Source organism: Artemia franciscana, chromosome 15, assembly GCF_032884065.1.
Source record: "Artemia franciscana chromosome 15, ASM3288406v1, whole genome shotgun sequence".
NCBI classification, from domain to species: domain Eukaryota; kingdom Metazoa; phylum Arthropoda; class Branchiopoda; order Anostraca; family Artemiidae; genus Artemia; species Artemia franciscana.
In genome coordinates this window covers 27,759,286-27,783,822 of record NC_088877.1, presented here as the reverse complement: position 1 = coordinate 27,783,822, position 24,537 = coordinate 27,759,286, and the positions used below count along the sequence as shown (strand labels likewise).

Here is a 24,537-nt window from a genome sequence, read left to right as displayed (position 1 = left end):
CAGAAGGCCAACGGAGATAGTGTTTTGTCCATTGCCTAGTTTTTCGGTGATTTAAGGCATTTTCAGAGGGTTGAGAGTCGATTGAATTTGACTCATGAAATGAAAGGTCTTCTTTTTCACCAGATTTTAACCAATGAATTAGGAGTAGAGAAAAACCTGCGTAAAAAGGGTTCCAAAAAACCTTTTGTAAGGCCAAAAGCACACCAGGAGGTAAAGATATCTTAACGTTTTGGATTCAACTTAAGATAACCCCATTTTGGAACGTATCATTGCTGGTGACAAATATTCGCTGTTAGAGTATATCCCAAAAGCCAAGCGCCAGAGCATGCATGGAGTGACGCACTTCAACCTCTCCAAGGCCCAAAAAGCCATAATGAAGAAGTCGAAGATCAAATGCACGGAAATTTTGTTTTTAATCAATCAATCAATCAGTATCTTTATTTCCCAAAAAACACACAAGGGTTCAATATGGAGTAGATGAAAAGACAAAAAAAAGAAAGAAGAAAAAAGAAAGAAGACACTCACAAAGAAATCTATACTACCAAGAATTGATTCAAATATTTCTACTAACACATAACAGGATGGAGGCTGTTTGTCCTATCAGACTTAGAGAAATAGCGGCCGTGGAATCGCCAACAATATAGTATCCACGGAAAAACAGTATCCACGGAATCGCGTACAAACAGTTTATACTTCAAGACCAAATGGTCAATCAACACTTTTACGGGGGATTCTTGGAAAACTTCGAAAAAGTGCGATTTGTGTAAAACCAAACATCAAGAACAATTGGGCGTTGTATAACGACGCCCGTAATGCTCCTTCTTACACACCAATTTCAATAAATAGGTTTTTGGCAGTACAAATATCCCTGTGGCTCTTCAGCCTCCTTATTTACCTGACTTTAGTCCTTGTATCTTTTCTCTCTTCCCGAGGTTGAAAAATAACCTCATTTTAAGAAAGTTGAAAATATTCAAATGGCTGTAATTCACTGGCTGATGCCTATTCTGATATCGGAGATCCAGCTGTGCTATGAGGAGTGCAAGAACCGTCTCCAGCGCTGTCTAGCTTCAGAATGAGCTCATATTGAGGGTGACTATACAGTTGTATTTCAATTTGAATTAAAATAAATAACTAAAAATCAGTCACATTCTTTAATTTATAGACCTTCTTTTTCAAATTAAAGTAAAGAATATCATTAAAACTCAAACCGACCAATAATTATTGCTTATAAAGGGGTGTTGCAGCACCCCTTCAACTCTGTGTTTTTTCTTTAAATTTTGACTTTTTTCCCAATATCCTTTCTAAGAGTCAAAAGTGATTGGTGGGCAGCCAGTCATTCTTCTTTGCCTTTTTTATTTCTATCCACCCCTCCCCCTAAACAATTCCTGTTCGTTTTAAGCTTAATGTTGCTCCTTACTTTCAGTTGAAAAACATGTTTTTTAAATTTAATTTCTGATCGTTTTTCAAATAATACTGGGAAAATTCCTTACCCTTGGAAAATTTCTCCATGGAAAGTTCCTCCCATGTAAAATACCCCGGGGGAACCGAAAATCCCCCCGGACAGTTTCATCCTTGCCAAAAATTCCCCCTAGAAAATTTCTTGCGAATGGTTCTTGCTGAAAAAGTTTATTTAGCAGACTGTCACTTGAAATAAACATTAATTACTGACTATTTTTCAAATCATAGCAGCACTTTTCAACTATACTGAGCAAATGGCTATCTCAAAATTGGGATCGGACGACATTGGGGGGGGGAAAGGAGTGTAGAAGGGGGATAGTTGCCCTTCGATATTTTTTGGTTAATTTAAAGGGGCATTATAACTTTGAATGTCGGTTCGAATGAGCCCTCTCTCAATATTCTAGGACCATTGGTTCGATACAATTACCCCCGGGCAAACAAAAATCAAAATTCCATATTTTTGATAATGGGAAATAGATACCTCTAAAGTAAGGTTCTCTGATACGCTGAATCTGATCGTGCAATTTTCATTAAGAATTTGTGACTTTTAAGGGGTTCCCCCCTTTTTTGAAAATCAGCGAAATTATCTCAGGCTGGTAGCTTTTTTTTGCAAAATAAACTTCATAAGTCCTATATATTTGGAATCAGCAGAAAAAGCTTATTCTTTTGATGTATATATTGATATCAAAATTGTACAAAATTGCTGTTGATCGTTGCTAGTATAGTGCGTACACGCCGGGTGGCAAACATTCTACCGTCACAATGTCAGTCGATCATGATAGATCTTATAGTAATGATATTATGAACCATATTAGCTTATAATGGTTGTTATGGATAATAGTTTAGGTCACATATATTGGATTAACACTCATTTTTTATTTATGATAAATAGGCTTTGATTTGTTTTGAGTTGAAGAAAAGGGCTGTTTTGGACCCAGCCATCCGACACTTCAATTTACATTTGGTTTTTGAGCACTTCCTAATCAAATCATCTCCCTGTTTTTATGGCACTTGGTATCTAACAATGACATATAGCGATCGCGAATTCTGTCGGTCTGTCGGTCTGTCTATCCCAGTTTTGCTACTTTAGGCACTTCCAGGTAAGCTAGGACGATGAAATCTGGCAGGCGTATCAGGAACCAGACCAGATTAAATTAGAAATTGTCCTTTCCCCGATTTGACCATCTGGGGGGAGGGGAGTGGGGGACAGTTAAATTGGAAAAATTAGAAAAAATGAGGTATTTTTAACTTACGAACGGGTGATCGGATCTTAATGAAATTTGATGTTTGGGAGGATATCGTTTCTCAGAGCTCTTATTTTAAATCTCAACCGGATCCGGTGACACTGCGGTGAGCGGGGGTGGGGAACCTAAAATCTTGGAAAACGGTTAGAGTGGAGGGGTCGAGATAAAACTTAGTGGGAAAAATAATCGCAAGTCCCAGATACGTGATTGATATAATCGGAATCGATCTGCTCTCTTTGGGGGTGTTGGGGGGGATTTGTTAATTCTGAAAATTAGAAAAAATGAGGTATTTTTAACTTACGAAGGAGTGATCGGATCTTAATGAAATTTGATGTTTGGAAGGATATCGTGCCTCAGAGCTCTTTTTTAAATCCCGACTGGATCTGGTGACATTGGCGAGAGTTGGGGGGGGCCTAAAATCTTGGAAAACGCTTAGAGTGGAGGGATTGGGATGAAACTTGGTGAAAAAATAAGCACAAGTCCTAGATACGTGATTGACATAACTGCAACGGACCCGCTCTCTTTGGGGGAGTTGGGGGGGGGGGTAGGGTTAATTCTAAAAAATTAGAAAAAATAGGTATTTTTAACTTACGAAGGAGTGATCAGATCTTAATGAAGTTTCATATTTAGAAGGACCTCGTAACTCAGATCTCTTATTTTAAATCCCGACCGGATTCAGTGTCATTGGGGGGGGGACGGGTAATCTTCGAAAACGCTTAAAGCGGAGAGATCGGGAAGAAACTTGGTGGGAAGAATAAGCACAAGTCCAAGATAGGTGACGGAAATAATCGGACTGGATCCGCTCTCTTTGGTGGAGTTGAAGGGGGGGGGAGAGAATTCGGAAAATTAGAAAAAATGAGGTATTTGTAACTTACGAACGGGTGATCAGATCTTAATGAAATTTGATCTTTAGAAGGATCTTGTGCTTTAGAACTCTCATTGAAATCCCGACCAGATCCAGTGACATTGGGGGAGCTGGAGGGGAAACCGGAAATCATGGAAACCGGAAATCTGGGAAAACGCTAAGAGTGGAGAGAGCAGGATGAAACTTGATAGGAAGAATAAGCAGAAGTTATAGATACGTGATTGACATAATTGGAACGGATCCGTTCTCTTTAGGGGAGCTGGGAGTGGTTAATTTGGAAAAATTAGAAAAAATAAGGTATTTTAACTTAAGAAAGGGTGACCGGATCTTAATGAAATTGGATATCTAGAAGGAACTCATGTCTCAGAGCTCTTATTTCAAATCCCGACCAGATCTGTTGACATTGGAGGGAGTTGGAGGGGGAAATCGGAAATCTTCGAAATCGCTTATAAATGTTGTAGATGTGTGGTTGAAGTAACCGGATTGGAACCACTCTCTTTGGGGGAATTAGGGGGGTGGGGTTCAGTGCTTTGGCGAGTCTGGGGCTTCTGGACGCGCTAGGACGATGAAAATTGGTAGGCGTGTCAGGGAGCTGCACAAATTGACTTGATAAAGTTGGTTTCCCCAATTCGACCATCTGGGGGGCTGAAGGAAGAGGAAATATTGAGGTATTTTTAACTTACGAGTGGGTGATCGGATCTAAATGAATTTTGATATTTAGAAGGACCTCGTGACTCAGAGCTCTTATTTTAAATCTCGACCACCATTAATCCTCTGATTTTCCTTTTAAAGCAATCTATTGATTCTTAGAATTTTGCCAGAGCTCATACCATATGAGCTCTCTCTCTTGGCTCTTCTGACCTCGTCACAAGTGCAATATGAGCTCTTAGCTCTTTTTCTTCTGTATTTTTTTAACAATTGCCCTCTTCCTTCCCAGGAAAAGAAATTCATTTATGACTTCCAATTTAGTTCCGTTTTTTTCGTGAGACACCCTCTTTAAACACACTCATCAGCAGTGATAAAAAATCGTCAAATTCACCAAAATTCAGCAGTGGTAAAAAAGTGGCTAAAATCGTCGAGGATGTACGCTTCCATTTAGTTCAATAGGCCACCATCTCGGCGCTAGTGTTAAAATAAATTTATTTTGCCGTTTTTTTCATTGTAGTTACAATGGACGGCTGTATTGATGCTGTCGACGTCTGTTTTAACGAGTTTTTTTTTTTTGTTTTTTTTTTTTGCCAATTTTCTACTTCGCAATACTATTTTATACACCTCTAAGACACGCTTGGTAAAAAAAAGCTAATTGTATCTCAGGCCTAATATTAATGTTTGCTTTGCACTTGAGTCCGCGAAGGAGTTATCGGTAGGCTATGTATTTGGCGATTACTAAGTTGTTCCTTTTTGTGCCTTTTTGTTTTACAATAGCAAGAAGAGTAGCACTCCTCTCCCGAAATATAGCAATTACGCAAAAATCCTTGATTTTTTTTTGCATAGGGACCTTGCACGAAGGGGCCTTTTTATAGTTTACCTCACTCCTTTCAAATAGCTCGAACCCTCCTTGGAGTTCAGTGTTGGATAAGGTCACGTCTTTAAAGCGCAATTACAATAACATGTTCTAAAGTTCGCCGATGTACAAGTCCACAAAAATGTTAGTGGTATATATTATCGATTACTGAGTAGTTCCTTTTTGCGTGTTTTTTGGCAATAACAAGAAGTGCAGCATTTTAAATAATTATTGTTGGCGGTATTCTTAAGTTCATTGATCGAGTTTGGTAACGGTGGGTAACAGTGATTCTATCAAACATACAATCATCACTTCTCACTGTGCAATTTTATCTCCTGATTCTTCAAATCAAGTCAGAAATTACACAGTATCAGGGGTATTTTTTGGGGGAGGGGCAATAGCCACCCATTAACATGGAGAAAAATTTTCCCCTCTCCATAAAAATGCTGGAGATTCGCCCCTGCATTGTTAAAATCTTTATTGCTTGCTTGTATATGTTTATTATATATTTAAGATTTATTGTAGCACTTAAAATCTTCATTGCTGCTTTTTTTTTGCCAAACTTGGATGTTTCAGGTTTGAAAAAAAAAAAAAAAAACGCGCAAAAGTATTTGCGTTTCACTAGATTCACTATTTTTCTATAAAAGAAAGGAGGTACTTATGTATTATAACGTCTACACTCAAGAAGTGAAGTTACGTTAATTATAATGAAATATACCAAAATATAATGAAAATATGATACTTTAGTAACAAAATAATTGAAACTACAATAGAGAATTATGGAATGCAGGCTACCCAGAACGTATTATATTAAATACCTAGCCTAACCCCACCGTCTAAATATATTAAACACTTATTTGAAATATACGTGCATGGTAGTTATTTATAGCTATTTATGTGAAAACCAATGTTCTCTTATGACTTCGCCCTCCCTTATTTGTACTCGCCCCGTCTGAATCTTTGCCAAACATTCCACCTATTTTTAAATACCCTAATCTCACCAGTAATTTAAGCCCATATGCAGAGAGGAGAACGATGGCTAGTGTTCAGCTCCCAGTGGCGTCAGGGGGGGGGCAGTGGCTCCCATCCCAAATAATCTGGAGAAAAGTTATTTTATAGTTCTCGTCCCTTGATTATCCGTATACTGACCCCTCTTGCCCCCTATCCCCCAATAAAAATGCTGGAGCGGCGCCCCTGTCAGTCCCCTCAAAGTTCTTTACAGTTCTTTTCAAAGTTCAAAGATTTTTACAAATTCCCACGTACTTCTTACAGTGGTAATTCAATTCTTTGAATTTTCCTACCGTTTTTTTATTTGCGCTTGTACAAAAAATACTGTGTGTGCTGGAAATCCACTGAAAAACTATTCCTTTATTTAAATTTCATCACTGGCTATGTTTTGCTGTTAAATTCAAACATCTTTCGGGATTTACTTATTAAAAACAATAAAATATCCAATAGTAAAATTCAGTATTAAATAGAAAAAAACTTTGGAAAAGTGACAACAGTTCTTAACTGATCGCTTTCAATGTTCATGTATTTTGAGTAATGTTGACGCTTAGTTTCAAAATTGAGTTGTTCAGTCGGTTTCTTAACTTCCACTTCAAACTACATAATGTAACTTCGTTCGCTTTTCTCTCCAATTAAAAATATATACAAAGTGAAAGTATGAAACAAGCTCATTATTTGACATATAACATGGATTATGCAACGCCTTAAAAGATAAGCAATTTTAGTAAATTGCTTGAATTTGAGAGCCTGCTACCGCTGCGATTTTGTACTTTAGACCGGGCAAACCTAGTGCATTCAAATTTGGGAATAAGTTAGCTCTTTTAAAGGAAAGGTGGCATTTTCTTAGTAAATATTTATATTTGTAAAACATAGAGGCTTAGAGAAAATCTTTGGTCGTGCCACCAGGTGGTATATTAAACGAGATTGGATGATGGTCGTAACATCAGGTGGTGTACTAATAAGATTGGATGAGCTCAAGTCTTCTATATTCTATTTCCAAAAATTCATAATTGAAAATTTCGGTTTTTTTTTTAGTCTAACTCTTAAACTTAAACAAGTTAGTGCAAGAAACACTCAAAACGAGTGCTAATCTAAAAAAAATTCCTAGTTCGAAAGTTGGCCTAAAATACAACCTTTTGAATGAATATGGTCGTTTTTCACATGATAAATCCTATTTTTATCGAACTCCTTTTTCCGGACACCTTTTGGAAAATGTTCCATTTCATTGGGTCAAACTCTCAAACATTAACAAATCACGTTTAGTTTATCGAGACAGTTTTTCTAGTTTTAAAGTTGGCGTAAAATATGCTCCCATTAAATAAATACGGCTGTTTTTCGTTTGGAAAAATGCTAGGTCTACTGGCCCTTTAGACTTAAATTTGTCAAGCTGATTAAAGTTCACTGACAGGCCGATTAAATGTCTTACCTCTGGTCTGAGCCGAAAGGGGATTTTAAACTTTTACTTGATGCATGGCATGAGCATTAGCTCACGTGTTCGTTCACTTACTGCAAACCTAAGATTAATTGAGTCGCGTCATATGAACATTTTCCCAACTGTACTATAGCCCATTTTTTCTGTTATTGAACAACAGACAAATATAGTTATGAGTAAAAATCTGAAAAACTGTTCTGAGACTCCGCCTTATTTGGTACTTGAAACTCAGTTTTGTTCAAAAATACGGGGATAAACTGAAAATGAGATGGTTTCTGAATAAAATGCATACGAACTACAAGTAAGTAGTGACCCGGCCCAATAGTACCTGAAACTCTAGAAAACGGAATGTTAATAACAGTTGATATATCAAAGAATAGGCTATTTAAGTTGGTTAAAAATATGTGAAATTAAATGTATTTACTGTTACCCATCAAAAGCTACGAGCCTGAGAAAATATACCTACTTTTGTAAAAAAGGGGGAAGCACCTCCAAAAAGTCAAGTGATCTTAATTAAAATACAACATCGGATTCAACATATCAAAGAACCATATTATAATGATTTCAGTCTTCTATCTACCAAAACCATAGGTATGGTTTAAATAAATACAACATCAGACATCAAAAGAACCATATTATAATGATTCAGTCTTCTACATCAAAGAACCATGTTATAATGATTTCAGTCTTCTATCTACCAAAGTCTGAAATTTTATAATTTTTTTTTTTTTGCGAATAGAAAGATCACGGATGCGTGTTTATTTGTTTAATTTGGTGTCGTTTTTCTTTTTCTTTTTTTTTCAGGGGCGATCGGACTGAACCAATAAGCCTAGAACATCGGGAGAAAAATCATTCCAACGGAAATCAAGATTCAAGTGCCCTTTCTAATTGTCCAAAAAGATCAGAGGGCAACTAGCTCCTCTCCAAAATTCCTTTTTCTCCAAAAATATCCAATCAAAATTTTGAGAATTATACTTTTGCCCCCGAACTTAAACACTTTTTCCGATGTTTGCGTATAGTATTTGTTTTTTAGAAAGATACGGAAAGTTTCTTTGAAGGGATTTTAACCCGGGAGTTTCCCATGAGGAGAAAGTTTCCGGGGGGAGTTTTCCTGGGAAATCTTTACACGAGGAAAGAGGTGGGAGGGGATATCCTTGTATGATTTGAAAACGGTCAGAAATTAAATATAAAAAAAACTATTTTTTTCGGCTGAAAGTAAGGAGAAACATTAAAACTTAGAACATTCAGAGATTATCCCGTCTATGAGGCAGACTGTCCCTTCCTTAACTCTCACTCCTTACGTCAAAATTTGACTGTTTGTTACAATTCTTCGAGAAACACTGCTCAGATGGGGGTTTTCATCCCCTGAGACCTAGTTATTGGACCTTACAAACCTGCTGAAAAAAGTGGCCATCTTAATTTTTTATCGGATGTCTTTTGGGGAATAAGGGGAGCGGGCTGTTTGTCCAACAATCGTTTTTGACTATGAAAAAGACGCCAGAACTTTTGATGTTCTATTGAATGATCCCCCTCCGAAATTTCCACTACAATTTCTTCTACATGAAGTGCCTTAATGAAAAAAAAAAAATGCATAGAGTCCATTTCGCTCATAAATTAGGAGGCACTATTGCGCTGCCTATGATATTGCCAGAAGAATCATTTCTAAAATAAGAATTCATAGGTTAAAATGAAAAACTACTTCTCAGCAATCAGACGCTGAAGTTGAAGGTTTTCTTGAAGTTAGGTTGACTTTGAAGTTGTGAAGTTTAAAATCTTAGCTTTCTGTTTTCACTTAAGCTCATAAGCGAACCCACAAGATTTTGTAGTTTTCGCTCCATCAGGTACTGAGCAACAAAGTGACCGGCATGGTTTTTTGTTAAGTTAATTTTAAAAAGTTTTCCACAAAATAAGTTTTTTGTAGAAGAGTAAAGGGCTTCATTAAAAAAAATGAGCAGAAAGAAGGTCAAATAATTTTTCAAGTTTCAAGCAACCACAAACCGCCATCAATAAATAAATGAAAGCCAAAAGGAATATAAATTGCAATAAAAACCAAACATTGACAACCAGACAATATTTATTAACAAATTGCCTTTTATTCAGTTGAACATCTCCCTCATCAAGTCCTGGAAATTTTAACTCAGCCGAACTCAATTAACTGTTGCTGTGACATTGCCGATATGCCCTTTTGATAACCTGAATATTCATATACTTCCAGAAATTTTCATATTAACACTCTTAGCCTTACAAGTAGTTGCAGTATAAGTAGCAGTTGGAGTAGAAGTAGTAGTAGTAATAGTAGATGTAGTAATAAAAGTAGCTATGGTAGTAGTATTAGTAGTAGTGAGCTCATCTTCCCGTTCAAGCATTTTCTGACAGTTCCGACTTTATACCCGAGTCCATTCTTGAGATTCACCCTTTTGAGAATCTGCATGCACATAGTGTGTTTTGATGTATTTTAAATTTTCCCTCAATATTCTCTCAAAATCTTCACCTTCATACACTTAATCTTAATAGAACTAGTATCATGGTAGGAATAGTAGTAGTAGGAGAAGTGCTAGCAGTAGTAGTGCTGTATTCGTTGTAGAAGTAACAGCAGCAGCAGGAGCAGCAGTATTAGCAGCAGTAGTATCATCATGTTGCCTTTTGGTCAGATGAAAATCCTCCTCATGATATCCCGGAAGTTTCAACTTGATGCGGTGAGCCGTTCCAAAAATATTGCTGATGCGCCCTTTTACATCATTCTCATCTTAACACTCTTAGCCTTATAAGTAGTTGCAATTGAAGTAGCAGTTGGAGTAATTTAGTAGAAGTATTATTAGTTGTTATAGCAGTAAAAGTGGCAGTGATAGTAGCATTAATAGTAGCATGCACATATTTCCTTTTGGTCAATTGATCTTCCACTTTTAGCATTCCCTGAAAGTTCCAACTTAATACCCAAATCCGTTCTTGAAATATGCCCTTTTGCTATTCCTTCAAAATTTTCACCTGCATACTGTTTCGCCTTAACAGCACTAGTATCATAGTAGTAGTAGTTGTAGCAGCAGGAGCAGTAAATTTTTTTGTATCACTGTTAATTGTAACAGTAGTAACAGCAGCATTAATAGCACTGCTATTAATGCTGCTGTTACTACCGTTAGGCATTACTATTATAGCAGTAGTAGCACGCACATTTTGGCTTTGGTTTGAGACAAAATTGTCAAATTGACATTTTGGCTTGAGACAGTAAGCCGTTCCAAAAATATTGCTGATGCACCCTTTTGACAACCGGTATACACATACTATTTTTTGAATTAATTCAACTTTCCCCTCAACATTTTCTCATATGTTCATTTCAATATGTTCAGCCTTGGTAGTAATTGTTACAGAAGCATTAATTTTAGTGGTAGTAGTAGTAGTTGTAGTAGTAGCATGCAAATATTGCTTTTTTTGTTCAATTAATCATCTCCCTATGCTCAGTCATTCTTGAGTTACGCCCTTTTGATAACCCTTATGTACATACCGTATTTTGATTTAGTTTAAGACTTTCTTCAGCATTCTCTTAAATGCTCACCCGAATGCCCTTCGTCTTTTTGGAAAATAAAAGTAAACATGCCCATCTTTCTCAATAACATATACTGTATGTAGACAGTTAATGAATTGTCTAACTTACAGTCCTTGTCCCGAGGGCTAGGGGGTGGCGACATCCCCAAAGACATAATTACTGGATTTTTCAACTATGCTAAACAAAATAGCTGTCTCAAAATTTAATTGGATATATTTTGGAAAATGATGGGTATGGAGGGGAGGGGGACTGGCTGCCTTCCAATCACTTTTTACTCTTAAAAAGGATGCTAAAACCTTCAATTTCAATAGAAAAACCTCACATGCTCCCGGGGTGTAACTTACAATCCTTGCTCCAACCCTTACCCTCGGAATCTTTGGGTTGTGTCAACCCTGGATGCATTGTTATATGATCTTTGGACTATTTTGAACAGAATTGCTATCTCAAAATTTCGATCGGATGCATTTTTGGAAAACAGAGCGTGGAGGGGCTATTCTCCCTCCGGGAACTAAAACTTTCAAGTTCCGATCAAATGAGCCTCCTGCAAGGTTTATACGACTACCCCTTTCATAAAACCTTATAAGCCCTCGGGGCTCAACCTACAACTCTTGTCCCTAGGCTCTGGGGGTTGTGTTAACCCCAGAAGCATTGTCATAGGATCGATGGTTTATTTTGAACAAAAAGGCTATCTCAAATTTCGATTGGATACATTTGGGGAAAAGAGGGCGTGGGGGCTAGTTACCCTATGGTCACTTTTGACTCTTAAAAAGGGCACTAGAGCTTTTTTTCCAATCAAATGAGCCCCCCAAAAGTTTACACGACCACCTCTTTCATAAAAACCTTATGTGTTAACAATGGACAACTACCATAACTTATAATCCTTACCATGAGACCTTTGGGGGGGGGGTAGGCCCAAAGCCATAATCACTGAACCTTTGAACTACGCTGATAGGATATGTTTGGAGAAACGATGGGTGTGGGGGGGGGGGGTTGCTCTCCAATCACTTTTGATTCTTAAGGGCACTAGAACTTTCAAGTTCCTTCGAATGTGCACATTTCGAAGTTTCTGCGACTACTCCTTGCATTTTAAGACTGTTAAAATCTAGTAAAAATCCAAAATCAGGGTATAACGAACAGTTGCGAAACGTTTCTTCAAAATGACACACATCATAGCGTGCTGAATGGGAACTTCCCAGTACATCGCAATAATAGTCAAACAGTTCGTGGTAACGAACTGTAGTAAGGAACGACCCGGCTCAATAGTGAACGGAACTCTAAAAAACGGAATTTTGATACTAAAAGATACATCAAAAGAATCGAATTTTCATGTCGATTTTAAATATATAAATTCCATCAAATTTAGTCTTTGTCATTAAAAGCTACGAGCCTCGAAAAATTTTCCTTATTTTGGAAAATAGGGGGAAAAACACTCTAAAAGTCATAGACTCTTAACGAAAATTACACCATCGCATTCAGCGTATCAGAGAACCCTACTGCGAAAACTTCAAGCTGCTATCTACAAAAATGTGGAATTTCGTTTTTTTTTTTTTTGCCAGAAGACAGATCATGGGTGCGTGTTTATTTGTTTTTTTTTTGTTTTTTTTTTGTTTTTTTTTGTTTGTTTTTTCCAGGAGTCATCGCATCGACCAAGTAGTCATAGAATGTCGCAAGAGGGCTCATTCTAACGGAAATGAAAAGTTCTAGTGCCCTTTTTAAGTGACTAAAAAAATCGGAGGGCACCTAGGCCACCTTCCACGCTCATTTTTTTCCCAAAGTCAACGGATCAAAATTTTTAGATAGCCGTTTTGTTCAGCACAGTCGAAAACCATAATAACTATGTCTTTGGGGATGACTTATTCCCCCAGAGTCCCCGGGGGAGGGGCGGCAAGTTACAAACTTTGACCAGTGTTTACATACAGTAATGGTTATTTGGAAGTGTATAGACGTTTTCAGAGGGATTTTTTTTTGGTTTGGGGGGGGGGGTTGAGGGGAGGGGACTATGTGGGAGGATCTTTCCTTGGAGAAATATGTCACAGAGGAAGAGAAATTCAATGAAAAGGGCGGAGAATTTTCTATTGTTACTATAAAAAAAAACAATGAAAAAATAAACATGAAGTTTTTTCAATTGAATGTAAGGAGTAGCATTAAAACTTAAAACGAACAGAGATGGTTACACATATGAGGGGTTCTTCTCCTCCTAAATACCTCGTTCTTTATGCTAAAGTAATTTTAGCAATTTCAACTATTTATTCAATGGCCTTTCTGATTCAGTGTTCATTCTTAAAGAATTGGGACAAAACTTAAGCTTTAGAGTAAAGAGCGAGGTATTAACGAGGGGACAAACCCCATCATATACACAATAAAAATATAAGAATATAGAAGTTTGTTACGTAAGTGAATTCTTAAGTTACATATACTTTATACTAAGAAAAACGTTCGTTGAAAATTAAAAGTTTCAATTGCCTTTTTAAGTACCCAAAAAATTGGAGGGCAACTAGGCCTCCTTCCCCACCCCTTATTTCTGAAAATCGTTTGATCAAAACTAAGAGAAAGCCATTTAGCCAAAAAAAAAAGAATTAATATGCAAGTTTCATTTTAATAATTTATGTGCGGAGAGCCAAAATCAAACCTGCATTAATTCAAAAACGTTCAGAAATTAAATAAAAAAACTAGTATTTTTAACTGAAAGTAAGGAGCGACATTAAAACTTAAAACGAACAGAAATTACTCCGTCTATGAAAGGGGCTGTTTCCTTCTCAACGCCCCGCTCTTTACGCTAAAATTTGGCTCTTTCTCTCAATTCTACTTTATTAAACAGTAGAAAACTTTAGCGTGAAGAGCGGGGCGTTGAGAAGGGAACAGCCCCTTTCACACACGGAGTAATTTCTGTTCGTTTTAAGTTTTAATGTCACTCCTTACTTTCAGTTAAAAAAAATATGTTTCTTTTATATTCAATTTCCCATAAGCCCGTCGTAATGCACTAAACATTTGTCATTCCGCGTGCGGGGAGAGGCGGAGTCATGAACTAAGTCTAGATTGATGGGTTTCAAAAATATTTAATCGAGAGTATAGGACTTTTTGCTACTGTTAGTATGTTGACTCATTCATCAAGAGAAGTTTTAACGTGTTTGCTTTTTGTTTTTGTTCCTTTTTTACGACTAAGTTTGGTTGATGTACATGCATAATCAGAATGACAAAAAAAATCCGAAAAAGTCGCTTGCGGCTCGCCAGTCACGGGCTACCGATCGCTGGATTAGGGCATTATAATCAAAACCAGTAGGGATAATGTCTCAAGGTTCTTTTTTCACTGTTCTCTCTATCGACTTAGTCAAATTGTCTTCTGATTCGTTGATGTGATCTCTTTTGCTCAGCAGAAAGGTTTATTTTTACTGATGAAACAAAATAGTGGTACGTAAAAATAGATCATTTGGTTATTAAATTCAAATGAAACCCAATTTTCTCAGCCAAAGCCTTACACAGACAGTCAAACATATTTTACCTCGCTGCTCAGAAACTTTCTCATAAAATCGCTGATAAAAAGTCGCAAAAGAATCTTTTGATCGTCCAAACATAACGAACCATTGGAGGAGTTGGATGCCTTGTTGAGTTGTTTTTACGCTCAAAATTCCGGGGCTGGGACAAGCTGACCCTGGCACTGTGGTCAACATTTTTGGAAGGTGATTTTGTTACTCATTTGCTAATTCAGATTCTTTTTTTTTGGGAGGGGGGTAGTTGAATTTTGACCGGGCTCTAGGAACGGTCATGTCTCCAACGCACGCGAGGGAGGCCTTTGGGCTCAGTTGCACCTGAAATGTGGTTTTTTATATGCCTGCAATTTTCAATAGTTTTCAGATTCTCGTTTATTTATTTTTTTGGGAGGGGGGAGGATCTTCCTTCCTGAAATACATTCCAAGGCAGGTGCTCATCTTTTTGTTGTTAAAAAATAAGAACGTTTAAACGCATTGGTTTAAGAACATCAAGTGAAGGTAAGCCCTTCATCTTATCATAGAGCAGTAATATACAACTTATTATTATTAGCTTATTACAGGCACGAAGATGATAAAATGGATTGAAAGATGAATCATAGCCAGAATAAGTTGACAATATGTGCAATCACACTAAATATTGTGGCAGTAAGTGCTGCGTTCCTGGCTTTATCCACATTTGTCAGCGGAGGAATTGCGACTAAAAGAAATGCTGAAGGTCAGTTGGTCTTGCTTGAGTGTCTCCTATTCGTGACAAAATAACTATTTTTATTAATAGGCCTTTTCAATTTAATGTGGTTTTATTTTTAAATAAATTACAAAATTTAAGTTACCCTAGCAAAACATTTATGCGGGATCGGTCTAGGGAATTTATAGAACAGGGACCAGGTAGAAAAAAGACAATATACTATTCGATTCCTGAATCAATGCTCTCTCCTGCTCCCCTCTTAATAGGTCCGGACTTAGCCCTAGGCTATATACAAAAATTGGCCTTGTTTTTTTTTCAAATTGGCTTTGTTTGGTATTACGGACCAAGTGTTGATGAGAAATAAACACAAATAATTATCGGCAAGTCCACAAAATCAGCAAACTTTTGTTTGTAGCCTAGGGCTATGTTTAACCCCATTATGATGTCAGAAGGAAGGACTGGGGCCAGTGGTGTCGTTGAGGGGGGCAAGGGGGAGGGGACTTGCCCCGCTTGCGGCGAGGATTGCGGCGCTCCCTTGCTCGCTCCAATCCATGCTCGTTTTTAACCGAAGAAAAAAGAGAAAAATAGGGGTATATTACACTTTATAATATATACCACATTAATATTTTTGCAAATATACTGCCTTCGAAGCCTTATCATCAAGTGTAAAATGTAAGCGGAGTTAATGACAAAACTTAAAAATGTTCTATGCTTCCTGTTTCGACAGATCTGCTAAGATTATTTTTTTTCTCTGATATTTAAGGTCCTTTTACTTCCTAAAATCTATTAGTTCAAGATTAGATTCGCTTGTTTTACAACTTTCTAACGTGGAAATGAATACACCCTCTAAATCTGCAAATAGGACAGAAACAAAATCATTGAACAATAAGACGGTAGAATCGAAGTGAAACTAATTTCCTGAATGAAAAAGAAATCATTGAAGAATAAAATAAAACTTAGTGCTTTTGATAGTGATATTTGTACTATAACTAGATAGGTCAAATTGGTTGTAGTTTGGTCATGGAGTTTAGTAGAGGGGGATCCGCTTTAGGAATCATTGAATTGCTTTAATTTTTATTTCCAGCATTTAATTAAAAATCCAATATAGCTCCAAAGTTTCTTATTTCTAAGTGAAATGCCCAATAAGTGCTGATAACATCCTATTCCTTACGTTTCGGATTCGAATAGTAGCCTATAAATGTAGAACTGCCTCTATGTATAATACTATGCTGACTACTTGCTATTTTCGCTTTTATAAATATTTCTTTTAACTAGCTCCAAAAAGACATAGATGTGCTAAGAACTATGACTAAAATTAGTCGCATTTCACACAACGCCAGCGCTACTTGTGGGACATTTATCTCTACATTAGAATGCTCTACGAAATATCCGCTGAGAATAGAATAGAATGAATTTAAGCAAAATATGGATATTTTTCTCAAAATTTAGAAATTTTGTGTGCACATATAAGCGGTAGCCTAGCAACCCAGTCTCTTTTTTTTATAGTTATCAGTTTTGTCATGCAGCACTAGAAAACTGAGCTTTGCTTGTGAAGGGAATTATAGACAAAACAAACTATATTTAACGTAACACCCCTCTGGAAATGTATTACACAAGAAAACACAATTGATTACACTTAAGAAAAACTGATTTACATAAGAAAAACTTTCGTATAATTTTTATAGAATTCTTTGTTTTTCTTAAACAAAGATACAAAAGGGAAGGTAATTTTCAAACTCTAGGAGTCAATTTTCCCCTCCGATTGGCATCCCTGACAATTTCTAATTACTTTAAAAATTTCTGCCGCAATGATGCCAAGACTTGTTAAGATTTTCTGGATATTTTTTGTCAAACTTTGCCCAACGGATAAGTTAATAATTCCAACTTTATTTTTTGAATGCTTTCAAGTTTGAAATACGGCCGCTATTAAAATTTGGGGGATATGTCACAATATACTGTTACACAATCTGTGGTACTACTGTAAGTTACCCAGTAGCTTCACTTAGACATCGCTATTGTGCTGCCTATGATTTTTGTTTCTGATTATGTGGCCCGCTGATATCAATGGTATTTATTAATATAAATCGGCGAACACACAAACAAAACAATTTAAAAAAAAAAATCATAATTAATATTTCAGTAATTCACGCATATTAAAAGTTTAGTACAACAAATTTAATTTTACAAAGTCTAAATCCATCCAAATTACAGGGAAATGAATAGCGTGATATCCGGGGCTATTATAATAGAGCTTGGTTCAATTATGAAATTGAGCATCCTCTACTGGGCGTGGGGGTTGGGGGAAGTGGAGTGGAGGGGATCTTTCCTGCAGCTTTAATGGTGAATCAGGCTGAAAAAGCTGAGTGCATACGACATTCACCTTCGCCCACCTCAAAGCTTATTTACGCTATACTCCTGTTGTCTGCTGCAGCTCATTGCTGACAATTCTATTAAAGGCCAAGCACTTACATTTATGATTGTTTAATGTGTGTTTATTGTTTATAATGTATTGCGTAATGTGTTTAAACTCACGTAGTAGCTTGTTTGTTAAATAGTTACTTTTCTTCCCTATCGCTTGAATGACCCCTACTTGAATAGCACCCCCTCTTGCCCTCCAATGAAAATACTGTAGCTACGACCCTCGCTGGGGCACAATTATGGCAGCAGCGGCTATTTTACTTTTTTTGGAAAGAACATTGAATGGAGGATATAATGGCACATTTCCTTTTTTTCTATCTGATTTCTTTCCTATAACCCTTGCCGTTGAGTATACCCCACAATTTGAGTACATTTGTAAACGATTACATGAGAGACGACTGGTTTTGATGGCAACACACGAAAGTGTTATTTTTTTACCCATAAGTGCGTCGTATATTTTATGCTTAAAAAAAGCATATGGGTTTATGGGAAATAGGTCTTGGGAAAATAATGACAGAGATCATATTTAGACTTTGGAGAGGCAAATATTGAGACGAAAGGACTCGCCTCCCATCCCAGCATGCACCCCTGCTTCTAAATCTTTCATTGTCATTTGATAAAACAAAGTAACGACTAAAGAATATCTGCGCTATTTCTAAGGGCGTAATTGTATTTTTTCTTGTCAAACTAGCCCACGCCTTAGGCTTGGAATCGCTATTCATTGGTTTAGTTCGTTGTTCTGTATATCATTCAGTTCAATGGCAATTTGCAATTTTTAGGTTTATTTTTTCCTTTTTTTTAACAAGCACTGCTGACGGTCGTCTCAAGGTCGGCTTAAGTTTATCTTTTCTTTTCAAAAGTACGGTTTATCCCCTTGCCTACATAAGATAAATAGTCGAGGAATGGAGCGTATGATATCATAATCTTTTTGAGCATAGGCTATTTTGAAAATTTGAGAGAACGTTTTATATAAATAACTCGTTTTTCCGCTCTCCTTTAAAACTTTGGCTGCGACGTGTAGCATCACGCCTCTTGAATCAGATGTGTACCATTTGGATTTCTGATTTTCCCTGAAAAAAATTGAATATTTTAATAACATTGATACGGCGAAAAAGTAAATGAGCTCTTTTTCCTGCAAGTTCTGCCAACAAGACAAGGAAGGGAAACCGCTATAATTGAAATGCCTTCCATTTAGTCATAACTGGATGAGATATTAATCTACACCAAGGGTTTTCGTATTAAAGACAGTATTTCAAACAACAGGAAATACAAAACCAACACCTTTTGCCTCATTATGTCAAGTTATTCAATTTGCGCATGCTAAATTCATGACTTCTACTGCAAATGATATCAATTAATCAAAAGCGGAATTAAAGAGTTATCAGACCCTCAAAAGACTTGAGTCACCTTGGTTTGGTAGTGTACTTGTACATCTTCGTCCTCCAGCTACCCGTTTTAAAAACTTGTCTAAGGATATGTAAGAGGTACCCTGCCAAAGCTCAATGGTAATACAGCTGATCAGGGCATCAGCCCCATGGATGGTTGTAATTGATGAATAGGCATGTCTATCAATTGTTTGAATTGTATCTTCTTACGCTTCAAGCTATTTTTATAATTAAACTATGTGACTATGCTACCTTGACTGTAAAAAATAAATTTGGAGTTTTTAATTTTCGTTAACAGAATCGAGCCACATATGTACATAATGGGGTGTGAGTAGTGAGGGCAAGGGCAGGAGGGCTGCCCCTCGTTCATTCTAAAGCCCAAACAAGGGATAAATCAATAACAGATGTGGCAGCTCCTATGTATAAAGCTGCTAAACATTAGTGATTGGCTTCTCTGTATTAGGATTATATCTAAATTCCTATGTTTAGAGAATTTGTGCTACCAGCAACTTTTCTTATTCACCACTGGACTTACTTACACTGCCACTTCAGCTAATATAATCCAACAGTTCGTGGTAAGTGATAACGAACTGTAGTAAGGAGCGACCCGGCTCAATAGTAACCAAAACTCTAAAAAAACGGAATTTTGATACCAATAGCTACATCAAAAGAATTGTGTTTTTATGCTGATTTTGAATATATAACTTTTTTCGAGTTTAGTCTTACTCATCAAAAGTTACGAGCCTGAGAAAATTTGCCTCATTTTAGAAAATAGAGGGAAACACCCCCTAAAAGTCATAGGATCTTAAAGAAAATCACAGCATCTGATTCAGCGTATTAGAAAATCGTAAAGTAGAAGTTTCAAGCTCCTATCTACAAAAATATGGAGTTATTGTATTTTTTGCCAGAAGATAGATCACGGATTTGCCATAAGACAGATCACGAATGCGTGATCTGTCTTCTGTACACGTTTATTTGTTGTTTTTTTCCCAGGGGTGTTCGTATCAATCCAGTGGTCCTAGAATGTCGCGAGAGGGCTCATTATAACGGAAATTAAAAGTTCTAGTGCCCTTTTTAAGTCACAAAAAAATTGGAGTGCCCCTAGGCCCCCTCCCACGCTCAGTTTTGGAAGTAAGTTACTGGAGGTAAGGAGCAGCATTAAAACCTAAAACGAACAGAAATTATTACGTATATAAGGGCGTTCGTCTCCTCCTCATTACCTCGCTCTAAAGTATTTTTAGTACTTTCAACGATTTATTCTACGGATTTTGTGATTCGGGGATCATTCTTAAAGAATTGGGACAAAATTCAAGCTTTAATGCAAACAGCGAGGTATTGACGAGGGGGCTAACCTCATTTACGTCATAAAAATATACAAATGGAGAAGTTCGTTACGTAAGTTAATTTGTAAGTTTACAAATTACCTATGTGTATTTTACCTATGTGTATTTATTAATAATTAAAAGGTTCGTAAAAAAATTAAAAGTTCTTGTTGCATTTTTAAGTAACCAAAAATTGGAGGGCAACTAGGCCTCCTCCCCCAATCCCTTTTTTTTTATCAAAATCGTCCGATCAAAACTACGAGAAAGCCATTTAGCCAAAAAAATAAATTAATATGCAACTTTCGTTTTATTTATTCACGCGTGGTGAGCCAAAATCAAAACACCCATCAATTCAAAAACGTCCAGAAATTAAAGAAAAAAATTTTTTTGCTGAAAGTAAGGAGCGACATTAAAACTTAAAACGAACAGAAATTATTACGTATATGAAAGGGACTGTCCCCTCCTCAACGTCCCGCTCTTTACGCTAAAGTTTTTTTTTATTGTTTTAAAAATTAGAACTGTGACAAAGAGTCAAACTTTACCGTAAAGAGCGGGGCGTTGAAGAGGGGACAGCCCCTTTCGTATACAGAATAATTTCTGTTCTTTTTGTTTTAATGTCACTCCTTACTTTCAGTTAAAAAATTTGTTGTTTTATTTAATTGTGTATAAGTTTAAGGATCTTGTGAGCCTTGAACTCATACCGCTAGGTGGGATCTGCACTTAATATAGCAATGATGTTAAAGTAGCATAAACGTGTAGCATTTCATTTTTTGGGATTCTAGGCATGTAGACTGTGTCAGGTTTTATGGAAAATATTGATTAACCGATATCCAGCTTGATATATGCAGATTCAGGATGTTTAGTTAATTCTTATTACTGTCTGTATATCGATTTCCTATGCTCTTACTTTCCCTCCAAATAAGCTGATTCAACCAAATGCTCATTCTTGTTTATACTTTAATACCCTATGGTAGTGAAAAGAAATATCACCAGAAAACTACATACATGATTTAGGAGGGATTTTCAATCTTCTTTACTGGCACCCCCCTCCCTCTGTATGCTGCATACACCAATGGGTGCAAAAACAAAATTGTATGTGATATCAGAAGATACTGCTCTAGAATAATGGGTCTTAATTTGATCTGGAAGCATAATTTTCTATTCCAAGGAGGTGGTGGCTTTACCCTGCGTTTTGGCTGAACACAGATTTGTTTTGGCTCCATTAAGGTCAATCACGGTAACTATAGCGTAGGCTATAAGGCAAGTCAACAACTACTTATTTTGGAAAGGGGCCCTATCTCAAGGTACTGGCACAATTGTAAAGCATGCAAAATGTAGGCGCATAATGGGAAATTACTGGAAAATGTAGAAGACGTCATAAAAATCTCGATTGCTGGGAAGTCCTTATTCTCATTATTACTGCCTTTGGAAGGGCCGTATCCAGGTGAGGGGTTACTCGGTTTGAACCTTCTTCCCCGCCGAATTTTATCTGACTCAGCTTTTAAAGATTTTGGTAGCTTACTTGTCGGTGATGGGAACACATTTAAGAATTGCGCTTAGGTTATGTCTCAGAAAACTCTTTTCATAGCTAGAAAAACAAGTGAAACTCTTTTCATAGCTAGAAAAACAAGTGACGGATGATAGAATACATTGGACTTGTATAATTTGGGCTATTTATTTGCACATGGGGGGTTAGGTTAGTTTAGGTTCCCATAATTTTGTTTCTAAAGTATTATTTTTTCCTCATATTTTGTTATATTTCATTAGGATTATCCCAACTTCACTTCTTGGGTGTGTTTCCAATAACCAACAATTACCAAGTTTTTATGTAACCCTCTCTCCCTCACCCAAAACAAAAATAACCTCTCCCCACACAAAAAACTTGGATACGGTCTCGGCCCCAAAGCTAAATAACCAGCAAGGTTATTTATCATGCCTATATAACTTCAATCTAAGCAAAGCTAAGTTTGAACGTATAAATCGTGATTTTAAATCTTGTCTTTCCCATATTTTGCTAAATTTTTCATATCATTATTTACGAAGTAACCAAATAATAATAGGCTATGATGATGACAAACAGTGGGTTCAATTATCACATCAGCCGTAATTGTGCATAATTGTGAGAATTTTCTTTTTTCCTGATAGTCAAGGCCTGACCAATTGTAAGATTCATTCGGTTAAATAGCCAATTGAGTATATGCTTAAGGACATCTTGTAGCATCCTAAATTTAAACAGGTCAGTAGTTTTGAATGTAATATTAACACATTTTTCTCCTATAAGGTTCCATGCCCGGAGCAAAATAATAAACCTGGTGTTTTTGTCAAGATAAAAACTAAAAATAAGGCCGTGATTAAGTGAACTAATGGAAATCGAAAATCCCATGTTAAAATGGAAAATTTATATTTAAAAAGTACTCAAGCATTCATTGGCTGAAGATACCACTTTTAATATCAGGCCGTAGCTTCTTGAAGATGCTGCAAAATGTTAGCTAGGATTTTGCTCTATTTCCTCTAATTGCTTAGAAATCTTAGAAAATGTCTAGCTCTTTTTCACAAATGTACTCTATGAAGGATATTGCTTTTAGAACAAAATCGGTACTATCATGAGCAGAAGACAATAACCTGTAAGATGATTGCAACCATTTTTCGATGTATTTTCCTGTTTTCGAAAAGTCCCATAGAATATTTTCAGCTACCTGAAATTTTTACTAGTTTTTTGCCTGAAAGAATCGTTTCAGATCGCCCTAGAGACCAGATTGACAAGCTGGTATAATTAACCTGCTATTTCCGCGAATGAATAAGTGCTACTTGAAGGGTTTCTGACAATCGACGGTCTCTAGAGAATTGAGAGACATAAGGCTACCCTAACTTCGATTTTGAAGTTCGATGTTTTCAAGTTCACTTAATCACGGCCTTAAGCCTTAAGATTGGTTAGTAATTTTTTCAAAGCAAAACAATGTATTTAATATTGTATGATCAACATAATAATCCCTCATTTTGTATAAAATATGAATTTATAACACTCTTAAATAGTAAATAATTATATATATATATAATATATAACTATTAATGTAATATAGTTTAATAATATTTATCTTGTTACCCAATAAGATGATTAATTGTAGGTAAAGTAGAATGCAGTAAAGGCTGACCACACGATATGTCGCCCATAAACAGCCACTAGATCTAGAACTGTTTAGTTGAATTGACATAGAACTTGTTACATTGCCTGTTTCACGTCATTAGACCGGAAAAAATAAAGCAAAAGATATGGAAGACTGGATACTTTCGTAAAAAAATTGCTATGGCTCACGTTTGGCTGGGGAATACTAGTATTTTTTAAAACAGGTGGACTAGTGATCAACCTAATAAACGACATTAAATTAATGAAGGCCTATATGTGAATGTGCAGTCGATTCCTTCTAATTCTGTCTCGAAAAGAAATTTGTCTGAGCCGTACGATTTCGTTTTACCGTCTGGAAAGCACAAAAGATCAAATTTCATAATCTGACTCTTTATATTTAGGAAGTATTTTTCAAGGGGGGAGACAATACTAATTTTATTTGACGATTTGAGAACTAATTTTATTTGACGATTTGAGAACTAATTTTATTTGACGATTTGAGAACTAATTTTATTTGACGATTTGAGTAAGAAGTTCCTGGAAACTTAGTATTAGTATTAGTATTAGGAAGGAGGCGGGCGGTGGAGGATTAGGTTGGGGTCGTGCCCATAGCCATTCCTAGGGATGGTGATACCAAGGAAAAATTAATTACGGCATCCTCCTCTTGACTCAAACGTATGCAAAAAAGCAGAATCAAAGTGAAAAATTGGATCAAAATGGGCAATCCCCCAGCCACGGCAAGGCCTCCTTTACAGCCCAGCCACGGGTAGCTGCCCTGGTTACCAACCCCTCCCCTTCAACGGCTCTGGTCCTCTATTCCCCGAAGGCATATTTATTAGATATATCACATTTCTTAAGCCCCCCCCTATGTGCATGGCTGGCCTCTACATTTTCAAAAGGGTTTTGACCTCTACCCCTATGAAAAACTTGACTCCACCCCCCTATGAAATATAATTCTTGCTCTGTACCTGAATAAGATTCAAAAGGAATATTACAAACGAGAATAAGACATGCAAGTCCAAGGGCATGACTGAAAGAAGATTGTAAAAAGTGCCTAAACCGT

The 24,537-nt window shown here is 36.6% G+C and overlaps 1 protein-coding gene across 2 annotated transcripts in view; it reads left to right on the top strand.

The window, feature by feature from the left end:
• LOC136036277 (uncharacterized) overlaps nt 1-24,537 on the top strand; it is a 119,376-nt gene that overhangs the window by 2,504 nt on the left and 92,335 nt on the right. The window contains exon 2 of one of the 2 annotated variants that reach the window (XM_065718418.1): nt 15,101-15,255. In XM_065718418.1, the coding sequence (XP_065574490.1) occupies nt 15,129-15,255 (127 nt within the window). In that variant the 5' untranslated portion in view covers nt 15,101-15,128. Of the gene's footprint in view, nt 1-15,090; nt 15,256-24,537 lie in introns of both variants that reach the window. The other variant, XM_065718419.1, reaches the window with a different exon arrangement.